At 42.1% G+C, this 12,425-nt stretch overlaps 1 protein-coding gene across 1 annotated transcript; it reads left to right on the forward strand.

Annotated features, from left to right (window-relative positions):
• Positions 1–275: 275 nt before the first annotated feature.
• On the forward strand, positions 276–11,509 carry LOC149309144 (keratin, type I cuticular Ha4-like). The gene is made up of 7 exons (XM_089531177.1): positions 276–782; positions 2,951–3,033; positions 4,498–4,654; positions 5,817–5,978; positions 6,132–6,257; positions 9,501–9,721; positions 11,179–11,509. Exons 1-7 carry the CDS (start codon positions 276–278, stop codon positions 11,507–11,509), a joined length of 1,587 nt encoding a protein of 528 aa, XP_089387303.1.
• Positions 11,510–12,425: the final 916 nt, after the last annotated feature.

Here is a 12,425-nt window from a genome sequence, read left to right on the forward strand (position 1 = left end):
AATTACTCCAGGGACAGCCATCAAGAAGAGTCCTGAACTTGCAAGTGAAGTATGAAGCAAAAAGATATTTTATAAGCCAAGAAATGCTTTCTAAGTGAGTTATGAACAGGCTAATGAGCAACAGAGAGATGAAATGTCACAAGGATCAAGCCTTGTAAAGGAGCTAACACCCAACACTCCTGGTATAAAAAAAGCACCAGGAAGGAGATCATCTTTCAGACTTGGGTGCTTTTGGTTTTCGGGCTTGTTCTGCAATCTAGCTTTTCCTTTCCACTATGGCTGCTACTTCTTCTCGCACTTGTGGGTCTCTCAGGGGCTCTTACAGGGCTGCTTCCACCTGCCGTCCCAACAGCACTATTTCTGCCAACAGCCGACCCGGAAGCACCCTTCCTCGTCGCTCTAGCATTTGCCTACCTGCCCTGGGTCATACCACCTCATCACACCCCAACAGCTGCAGAAATGGGGGATATATGCCTTCTACATGCCTTCCTTCTCCTAGCTTGGGTTCCACTTGTGTCCCACCACCCTGCATCCCACCTCCAGCCCGCCCTCTGCACTGCTTTGCTGGAGGCCATGAGGAAGGGATCCTCAACTGCAATGAAAAAGAAACCATGGGGTTCCTGAACAACCGCTTGAGCAACTACCTGGACAGAGTGCGCTGCCTGGAACAGGAGAATGCTGAGCTGGATGCCAAGATCCGAGAATGGTATGAGTGTGAGAATTCTTACGTATGCACTGACTTCAAGCCATTCTACTGCACCATCGATGAGCTCCAGCAGCAGGTAATTAATGAGTTGTGATCTAGACAAAGCTGATAGAGAGACACTCTCCTCCATCTCTCATTAAGATAAACAATTTCTCCTAAAGATGAAAAATGGGGGATTTAGCACAAGCAAGAGGATGTATACCACATTTAAACTGTGGCCAGGATGTGGTGATGACCACCAAGTTGGATGGTTTTAAATGGGAATTAGAAAAAAAATCAAGGAGCTACTAGTCATTTCACCTATATGTCATCTCCTGTTTAAGAGGAATGCTTCTTGTGAACACTAGTTGCAAGGGACGATGGGTGGAATAGTGCTACTGAATCCACACCCTGTCTGTGACCTTCCCTCAGATATCTTGGACATTGTGGGAAGAAGATGCTAGACTAGAGTGGCCATCAGTCAGATCCAACATAACTGGATGTTCTTATGTGATCTTCCATAATCTGCATGTCCAACAAAAACATGGAAAAATTCTGAGTTTTTTTGTTATTTGTCCAGATGAGGAAGGAAAAGAGGGGAGTTTTGGGAAATACAAGAAAAAATGAAGAATATTTATTCAGATTGTTATTGAACTGAGTCTTCCAAGGCATAGCCTTGGGTTCATATCATATATACTAATATAATAATTAGTATGGTGGTTAGACAAAAAATTATTCAAGGTCATTTTGTTTAAAGGTTTTTTACATAAAGATTCATAAAAATGGTGTAATATTAAATCCCTAGGAAAAAACAAAACCATGATTCTGTAAAGTAAGGTTCCAGGTGTCTGTCCCAAATGTGCATTTGTGACATAAGGTTCTAAATGCCTAAAAGAGGGTAGTGCTTGAATGTTATTATCTGTTTCTATATGTTTTGTATCCCATATATTGCTCAGCATTTTAAACCGGCTCCAGCCTCCTGGGCTGGAGCTGGGATGCAGGATGGATGCAGGGATTATTGTACACTAAATCACTGCTGAATTGCCTGCCGCCATCAGCGTGGGGCCAACCGTGCTCCACCAGCACTTTTTAGAAGGCGGAGCGTGGCTGGGACCTAGCTTGGACCTGGGCTGATGGCAAGTGGGTGCTTCAGTGACAATTTAGTGTGTGATAATCCCCACCTTCATCCCTATCCCGTGGGAGGCTGGAGTCGGTTTAAAATGCTGAGCAAGAAGCTCCTTAGTGTATGGCATTTTCACTCCTTGGGCATTTTAATATTTGATTTTTGTTTTCAATTTTGTATTTTCATTCTTAATCATATTGCACACATGAAAAGGCAATTTGGAACTGAGAATAGCTTTCCCCCCTTCATTTGGTGATGTACCTGCTGTTTATACAAGGCTGAAAAAATTATTTATACTTTGCACTCTTTTTAATGGCCATTTGAACAGGTCTATAGTAAAGCAAATCAAAGGATATGTTTTTATTGGGCTTCAGTAAAGTTGCAAAGTTCTGCAACCCTCTGAATTAACATTGACTACAAATGAACTTGTCATTATTCATTGCAACTTTCCCTCCCATACTCCCCCCCCCCTTCTCTCTCTTATATACACATAAGTTGAAGATATTTTTCACATATTCAATTTGTGGTGGTATAAAGCTAAGAAATGCTACAGTGGTTTCATAAATATGAAACTTGCTGCATTATTCTTCTCTAAACTGAGCCCAGGTCTCACTTTCCATTGCCATAAAAAGAGCAAACACATATACTGTCTCTCTCTCTCTCACACACACACACACACACTTGCACTTCTTCCCATGTTTCATGCAGGCCATCCCATGTTTGGGAAGGTTTCTGGTTTCTTTGTTTTACCTTTTGAAATACTACCTGCATGTTTACCTATTTAAATATTTGCTTTTCCCCTTCAAAAAATAATCAAGCAGAACCCATTTTTAAATTTTGAAGAACTGCTCTGAGGATACAGAAAGCTACATTGAAATGTTAAAAATGTATCTGAGGGGCAAGAAAAGAAAGAATTACATTGTTGGTTCTGACAAATCAGTACTGAGCATAGCCTATTCAACTAAATGTACCTTAGAGGAGAAGATGATACATTCAACTAAAAAGTGTGAGTGTGCTTCCAAAGTTCACACTCTCAATGGGCAATCAGATATCTGATTTATAGCATTCCATTTCATCTGTGTCTTCTCCAACTTCATCCACATGTGTGGGTTAAAATGAGATTTTGATATTTTGTTTTTCAGATTTGCTGTACTAAGGCTGACAATGCAAAATTGTGCCTGGATATCGACAACCTCAAAATGGCTTCTGATGACTACTCTACTAAGTAAGATTGTTTTTATGTATAGCAAACTTTCTCATTTTTCAGACAGTTCCATCTTGTAGATAACTTCCTCTGTGGTTGTCAGGTTAAGAGCAGGGTTTCACCAGCAGGAGTGTTATAGTAACTGGATGTTGGTAGTACTGGCCTCCAGTCACCCAACATTTCCAAAATAAACGACTCTTAGGAAATGTTGTTATTTGTTCTAGTAATCTCCAGTACATTCTGAAATGTGAGCTATTCTGTTGAGAGATATCTGGAACTGTCAAAAAGTAGATGTCACATTGCACACAAAAAGATGGCTCTTAAAAGTGCATGCCAATTAAAATTTCACGTGGCAGTCTTCTTATTTAAATATATTTTTTTCCTGCATGTGGCTATTATGTCTGACTTTTTGTACCATTTTAAAAAAAAAACTAGTTTAAACGTAAACAGTGCACCAAAAATACTGGGTTCTGTGCAAATGAAATCTCTCTGTGCGCTGAATTGTGTTGTGTGTTTGTGTATTTATTTATGTATGTATTTATGTAATTTCTGAGGGCAAAAAATCATTAAGGACCAAACATACTGTCTTGCAGTGTTTTACTTTTTTAGTATCAAGCATAGGAAAATATGGGCTTATTTCTTAAATCCCTAGTTCACACTAAGAATACAAATGGGTAAAGAATTCGTGAGACCTATTTCTAAGTAAAAAATGCATGTAAAAATTCAGGCAAACTGTATGACACACTAAGGCTTCTGTGTATTCTTTAGATGAAATATGTTTCATACTCATATTATGATGGAAGTATTTTGTGCCGGATGTTATTCATAAAGTTTTACACAAGTGACAAAGTCTCTTTATCTCATTCCTCTTTGTGACATTGTCATAAAACAGATCATGTCTGTTAGTGGACAACTGAGAGAGACCAAAGAGTTTATCGCATGCCCTTTTCAACCTGATCTGGGCACAGGACAAGATCGGGCTGGAACAGGGGAAAATGGGTTTTAATGCACATGAAATTGCTGCTGCACTGTCTCCCAACCATCACCTGTTCCTCAGACATGCTCTGCTGGCTGATTTTTGTACTACAGAAAGCTTCTGTGGTAGCAAAATCACCAGGAGAAGCATGGCTAGGGAACAGGTGATGGTCTGATAGCAGCACAGCAGCAATTTTGTATGCAATAAACCCATTTCCCTCCATTCAGGCCTGATCCCATCCCTTGCCCAGATTGGGCTGAAAAGTGCATGCAATAAACTCCCATAACTGAGGCACAGTATTCTGCTAAATGTGGCAAATGAAGAGCAGAAAATCCCAGAGTTCCCATAAAGTATTGACATGTATTCACCAATGCTCCTCACTCAACAGCAAAAGCTGTTCTTATCCACCTACACCTGTGTTCGGGATTACGCTTTGTGTTTCCAGTCTAAAACCCAGATCTGTGACCTCTCAGCCATGGTATAATGAACTGTCATTCATCCCTTTAAAGGTATGAGTATGAACTGAATATGCGCCAGCGGGACGAGTGTGACATTGGTGGCCTCCGTAAATGTCTGGATAACCTCACTTTGTGCAGAGCTGACCTGGAAGCCCAACTTGAGTCCTTGACTGAGGAAATGATGTGCCTGAAGAAAAATCATGAGGAGGTATAGCCAACACATAACTTGTACCAAGGTCAGAACACATTCTAAAACAACTGACACTATACTGAGAACCTCTACACCAATCTCTACCCAAAGTCAGGAGTGCTATCAATCCAACAATTCCCTACAGATACGTTCCAACAATCTAGGTGGGCCTTCTACAACTTGATGTCATTCAGATGCCTTAAACAACATTCCCTTTCATTTGTCTTCCTGCAGTGTGTTCATTGGGAATGATGAGACAATGAAAGCTGTAGTCCTAGAGATTTGCAGGCTGCAGCTAGATGACAAGGAGATGAGCATTGAGGAAGTAGTGCACAAAAAGGGGGAAAAGCTTTGGGCAGCATTGTGTAGCCAACAGAAGCGATGTGTTTGTATGTGTCTTCAAATTATCTGTTGACTTACGACGACTCCATGAATTTCAGGGATTTTCTTAGGCAAGGAATAGTCAGAGGTGGTTTGCCAATTCCTTCTTCTGAAATATAACCTACAGCACTTGGTATTCATTGGCAGTCTCCCATCCAAGTACAAACCACTGCTGACACTGCTTAGCTTCCAAGATCAGATGGGCTATGGTACATTTAAGGTATTTAGGCTGGCTATACACAAAAACCTTAGAGCAGGGATAGGAAAGTACAACTGAATTGGAGGGGGAAATTTACCCACCCTGAAGCCCACCATGGGCTGGATGACAGCAGATGCACAGTATCACCTCAGGCTCCTGGCCAAAGCTTCAGCCTTGGGCCCCAATCAAGAACTATCATGCATCTGCCCTCTTCTATGTGAAAGAGTGAGAAAAGCCTGCAAGGGACACAGGCATCAGCCACAGGCTTCTGCGGACCAGCTGGCGAATCTCTCCTGGACATACTAGTCCAGAGATCAGAAACTGACTTTTCTATGCCTGAACTAATTACCATCCTCTAGGATATTTCCCTCCCTATTCAATCCCAGAGATGCCCATCAGACCCTGGGCCCATCCACTGAAGGCCCATAGGTCAATGTTTTACCAGGGCCTAAGTCCCAAATAAATTAAGAACTTTAATCTCTTCATCATTTATGAAAAGATTGAAGCATATTCAGCAACATCTTTTGATCAGCATGCTCTGTGAGTATAGACATCCTCACATAAACTTTCCTTGTCTTCATTCTTGCCTTCTTTCTCCAGGAGTCCTGTGCCCTTCGCTCTCAGCTGGGTGACCGCATCGATGTGGAGGTGGATGCTGCCCCATCTTGTAACCTCAACAAGGTCCTGGATGAGATGAGATGCCAATATGAGGCTGATCTTGAAAAAAATCGCCAGGAAGTGGAAGACTGGTACTGTGCCCAGGTATGTCCTTCTTGGGGGTGGGGGGGCAAGGACTTTCCCCCTCAATTCCCTGCACATGCACACACATATATAGGTTTCTCGTCAACAAACTTTTGCAGCAGAATAATGCAACCTGTTTCTTTCCCACTTTTATATTTACACTTCTTTCACCAGATGGATGAACTGAACAAGGAAGTAGTATCAAGTGGAGAACAGCTGCAGTGCTGCCAGAGTGAGATAATTGAGACCAAGCGTTGCATTCAGACCCTTGAGATTGATCTACAGGCTCAGCAGAGCATGGTGAGTATGACTCAGGAGAGCCCAGCATTCACTGGTTGAGATATGTAAGTGCTTTTGTGTGTATACTGTCTTACACTATCTTGCTCCTGAACAGCTCTTCCAAAAGACACAGGGAGAGAAAACTCCAAGTCTAGTCTAGGAGCTTATCTCATGGACAAATAATCTGGTTTACCTCTTCCGGCTTCAATTCGGTATTTGGGAAGCCCTCGGATGTTATCATAACTAACCACAATGCTGCCAACTGGATGCATCCTGGGTTGAAGCCTCACTCAGCCAACCATTTTTTGATGTCAGAAGTTCCCTGACTTTGAAAAAGGATGGGCTGAGTGAGGCTTCGACCTGGGATGCATCCGGGTGACGGCATCACGGCTAGATCAATGGCAATTTAGTTATTATAACATCCAGGGGCATTTTCGATAAAGAATTGAAGCCAGAAGAGGTAAACCAGCTTATTTGCCCATGGGATAAGCTCCCTAGTCTAGCAGACTGTACAGTTGATCCTCCATATCCACACATTCTTCATCCACAAATTCAACCATCCACAGATTGAAAATGTTTTTAAAATATATAAATTCCAAAAAGCAATGCTTGATTTTGCCATTTTATATAATGGACACCATTGTAATATGCTAGCATATTTAATGGAACTTGAGTGTCCATGGATTTTGGTAACCATGGGGGGAAAGGGATTTTCTTGGAATAAAATCTCAGCAGATACCAAGGGCCCACTGTAGTTATCCTTTCATTGGAGTATGTTCCTGAAAACACGTGTCAACACTTCATTTGGTACCCTAGGACAGAAATGGACAACGTCTATGGATTGATAGCCACAGTGGCACAGTACAGGACCCAAGACTGCTGCACTCTCCCATTGTCACCCTCCCACACCACTATCCTACCAATCACATTGTGGCCAGGGGATATTAGCTTTTTGCCACCAAAGTGGTCAGTAAAAACTCCTCAGATTTTTCAAAACACACCACACTTTCTAATATATCCAGACTGTCTCCCTACCTTTTTTTGTTTGACTTACACAGGTCTTTTTTCAAACTAGGAAATGACAAGATTTCCTTCTCTAATAATTTCCTGCTTTGGCCAAAGGGGGAAAAATCCTGTATGGGCTGGAAAAAAAGAGGGAGTCAAACATGCCCCAAAACATGGTGGGATAGCCAAACACACCCTTCTCAAAAGCTTGAGCATGTATTAGTAATTTAGGGGTGAAAAAAAATTACACAGACACACACTCAGCTGTTGGCATGGGCATATACTTAGAACGCACAAAAGCAGTAGTGAGTAATATTGCCAAACTTAAAACTGGAGACTACTCCTGCAAGAAGGGGAATGTCAATAGGTGTTACTTCTCATGCAACCAGGTTACAAACAACACCAGCTGAAATTCTGTACAACCATTAAACACTCTTAGATTTTTACTCTGGCAGCCCTGGCCCTGGGAGTCACATGCAGCCCAGACACTACATTTTGCTCATCCCAATCTATCCTATCAATTGAATCAGAAATTAGATACTGCTTCCTTAGCACATCGTATTCTTAAAAGAGCTCTAAGATCTACAGGCTAAAAGCAAATCTAAATATTGCAACATTCATAAACCTTCTGCAAAAACATATTAAAAACTGGACTGCTGGGCTACTTTCTGAATGATAAGACTAATCAACTGAAAAATTACCCTGTAGGGCCTCTGTATTCGTGTGGGTTTGGTTCCATCCCCACCCACCACAGATGCCAAAAAAACACAGACCATTGCATCTCATATTAATCAGTGGAAGTGACATGAACATGCATGGTTCAGCCTGTGTGTATTTACATTGCTGCTATTGAATAATATAGGCCATGGTGATCTACAGGCAGTCAAAATGATGGATCAGATGTGGCAGACCTATTGTATATCCTAAACTAGGAGTTATGACGACTGCTCACATACCAAACAAACAAACAAGCAAAAAACCTGTGCATGTATAAAAGACATGAACAGTAAGAATTTCATTTGGTTTAGTTTACCAACATTTGCCAAATATATATATATATATATATATATATATATATATGGAATTACAAGACCAGTGTTTTCAGAAATTCAGATGTAAGTGAAAGGAAAACTGACAGGTTTGTCCATTCAAGCTGAAGGTTTTTAGTGTTTAAGTCTTAACATGTTTAGCCATGTTTGTGGTCCTGAAGTAAGGTTGCCAGCTTTTACTTTCCTAACAGGTTCCTTATCTTTAAGGGCAATGTGGTAAGCAGGTGCAACATAGTCTTCTCCATTCTAAGAACACAGATACCTACTGCATTTGACCAGTGCAGATGGCTGAACATTTCATTTGGTTTGCTTTTAATGAGGAAATGTATTCATTTATTCATAAATGAAACAGAAAAAACAAGATTTTTTTAAAAAAAATGAATGTGGGAGAAAGTAAAACTGACAGACTGACTGTGACTGATTATCTAGTAGCAGATCATTAGGACCAGGAATGTTACATAACTCTATAAACTTCCTACACAGCTTTGGTGTCTGATGTTAGACACATAATTAAACATTCTGTGAAGGAGGGGGGAAAACCTGCTATTTTTGCATTTTACATCTATCCTATTGACTGGACTATCCTATCAGTTACTTGATTTTTTGCATTCCAAGTGCAAGACCAACATCAAGGTGGGCAACTGCTGGCCCTCTGCATCATTCTTCACTATTTGTACACATATAAGAGGAAAAGCTAGTGTTTGTCTTTCCTCTTTGTTTGTATTTCTTTTACTCTGTTTTAGCAGATATTTTTACTCTGTGGTTTTATTATTTGTAATGTAAGTTTTGTGTTGATTGTAATATTAGATATTTTAAATGTTTAATTCTGATGGTGTTTTTATGGTTAGTTGGCCACCTTGAACAATTATGAAGAAGGATGGAGTACAAATCAGGAAAGTGAGAGAGTGATTAATAATAGTAATACTTGCAATGAGGAGGAGGCGGAGGAAGAGGTGGCGGGGGGGGGGGGGATATCTTAGACACCAGTTCAGTCCAAGCATCTGAGAAAACAGACAAGTCTACAAAAGATTATGCTACAATGTGTTTTGCTCAGCTAGTCTTGAAGGTGCTACAAGATCCCTTTGCATACTGATATTCCAGACTAACATGGCCACGTCTCTGAATTTTATAGTCCTATTAAACTTGTCATATGTACAGACAGCAGTACCTCCTTGCTTGACAAAAATGTGTTGCCTTTCCTTGCTATTAGAAAAATGCCCTGGAGAACACTTTGCAAGAAACAGAATCGCGCTACTGCACCCAGCTGGCCCAGCTCCAGTCCATGATCAGCAATGTAGAGGCCCAGCTCATTGAAATCCGCTGTGACATTGAGCGTCAAAACTGCGAATACAAGACCCTCCTTGACGAAAAAGCCCGCTTGGACTGTGAGATTGCCACTTACCGCAACATGTTGGAAGGGGAAGACTGCACGTATGTAGGCAAACTCATAGATGCTAGCATGGCACAGCCAACATAATATGCACAGTGTTTGGTTTTAGGTTTGTTAACTTGTTAGCCTCACTCCATTAAGCAGACCCATTTGGAAGGGATGGAGCTGAAATCTGCAAAACTGTAGCACAGTACAAGTTTTTAAGGAATCTTTCCCATCACCCCAGAAGGTAAAAGAAACTGGCATTTTACTAGGTGGATGTTCTCTGTTAATAGGATGCAGTCTTTCCCACCCTTAACTTGTGGGACAATAACTCCCATCATCACAGATCATCAGCCATGCTAGCTGGAGATACTGGGAGTTCTAGTCAAGTAGTGCCTGGTTACCCTAGGCGTGGAGAAAACTGTACTTGACACTGCCCCTAATGGACAATTGGAGCAAATGTCTTCCAGGTAATGTGCATAGGGCTGAAATGTCCAGAGGTACTCCAAGGAAAAAGCCCCAGAAGATTGTTTTGAGAACTGATAAATGAATGTGAACCCTTTGGCTTTAGACTCATGACATTTGCTTGCACTGCGTTCAAAAAATAATCTGATATTCTCAAACTAACTGGCCAATATGAGCAAAGGCCAACTGATATTAACGTCCTGTCTGCACAGGCCAAATACAACGGACTCTCTCCATTCCCTTGGCAGGGAGACATACAGATGACACATAGCTCAAAGCGTGGTTGTGGTGCGAACAGACAAGATGATGCATGGCCTGCTCAGCACCAGAACCAGGTTTTCCCACTTTTACTTTTAATAAGTCCGCACTTGCTCTTTCTGGAAGATCCAGAGCCCTCCATTTTGAAGTGGTTGTTTGAAACATGTCCCCCTGAGCCATTCACTGCTGCCAGTCACTCACTCTGAGGTCAGAATGAGGCACCCATCCATATGCTCATCACTGGGCACCTCGTTCTGATCTCATTGTGAAGGGACATGTGGCAGCACCAGAGAAACTGAACGGCTCAACTGGACATGCATGCACCAGCCACCCAGCTTCAGAATGAAGGGTTTTACAGTAAAGTAGGGTTGGGGCAGTTCTGGGGCTACAATAATATGGGCTGCCCCGTGGTGGTACAGACAGGGCCTAAATCAGCTGAAGTTGTATGGAATCCAAACCCCTCTCAGCATAGGGATGTTGGGAATTTTGTTGCATTCTCTTTCTCCTCTGTCCCCTTTGTGCTGACATTGTCATGTTGTTTCTGAGCTGAAAGAGGACTGGGTCTTGGGAAATTGCATTAATATCTTAGGCCTTTTCTTTTCTGCTCCATTTTGTGTCTTCTGCCAGCAAAGCCATTCTGTTGGCAGACCACTAAGTCACCAGTTTGTGAAGAGCCATGTGCATAAGAGAATGTCTTTATCCCTAGGCCCTGCTATTTTGAGTTAGGGCTCTACTGCTTTCTCCTAAGGATACAATAGCCTCACCTTTAAAAAAATGTTTGTTCTTTATCCAGGCTTCCCAATCGTCCTTGTGATGCTGAGTGCTCAACCGCCATCCGTTCATCTGTTTGCCGTCCCGTCCGTGCCCCAGAGCCAGTCTGCACTCCAACCTGCCCTCCAGACTGCAAGCCATCTGTGCACATGGTTGAACCCAACCTAGCCCCATCTTGTATCAAACCCAGTGGTCCAGTTTTTGCCCCTTGTGGGCCCCCACCCTTTGCACCCCCTCCCTGTGGTCCACATGGCCCATGTGGTCCACGTGGCCCATGTGGCCCAGTCTGCCAGCCACCTTGTGGCCCGTGCCCACCCAGTCCACGAATCAACACCAAGATATGCCGCATGTGAAATCCCAGTGCCCAGCAGGCTTAAAATTAAAGGGCAGCAAGGAATAGACTGGGACTGGAACCTGAAGTGAGTGGAAAAGACAGAGAGTAAGAGAGAAAACAAGTAATTGTGCTCCTATCCTATGTTTAGGAGCCATTGTCAAATTAAACATGTTCTGCTATCAAGGTGGTGCTGGTGGTGTGGTAGTGTCCCCCTTCCCTGCCATTTTCATGAACGATGGGATACATGGAAAATTCCCTGGTTAATTCTTAATAAACATTTGTTTTCTGGCGTAACAAACTATGGCATATGGAGTGTGTGTCCCAAGTAAAAAGGGTGTGAGCTTGTAGATGGATTATAAGAGACCCAAACAATACTTGTTTTAAGTAAAGGTGACAGTGGTCTTTTCGGCACAAGAGCTTGATTCCTTGTAAGTAATGGGAAGGCACAGAAAGAAGGCTTTTCCCTCACAACAAACTTCTAGCCAATGAATGCTGTTTCCTTCCTCAATGAGAATCTTTGGTGAGTGGAAGCGAGACCATAGCAGCTCCAGTGATTCATTCTTGGAAAAGTGATTACATTCAGTTAGGCTGAATCCAGCCTACATTAGCTGAATTCGTTGTTATTTGCAGTCAAGTCAGCTTTACACTTAAAGTGACCGTATAAATAGAAGGCCTCAGAGTCATGGACAGTCCTGCTCAGGTCTTGAAAACCCAGGACCCTGACTTCCTTGCTTGAATCCATCAATCTGTAATGTAGTCTTTCTCTTTTCCTGTCGTATCCCACTTTACTAAGCATTATTGGTAAAGTCTAGGGATGGATAATTCGAAGGCCAAGCCCTAACACTAGTCAGAGTGAGATGACCTCTTCAGGTGATCGATACTGCTGGGTAACAGTAACCACCAATCGCTATTATCTTTGTTGGTGACTATAGTTG

The sequence above is a fragment of the Sceloporus occidentalis genome, unplaced genomic scaffold, assembly GCF_023333645.1.
Source record: "Sceloporus occidentalis isolate IW3139 unplaced genomic scaffold, rSceOcc1.0.p SCAF_7, whole genome shotgun sequence".
Lineage (NCBI taxonomy): Eukaryota > Metazoa > Chordata > Lepidosauria > Squamata > Phrynosomatidae > Sceloporus > Sceloporus occidentalis.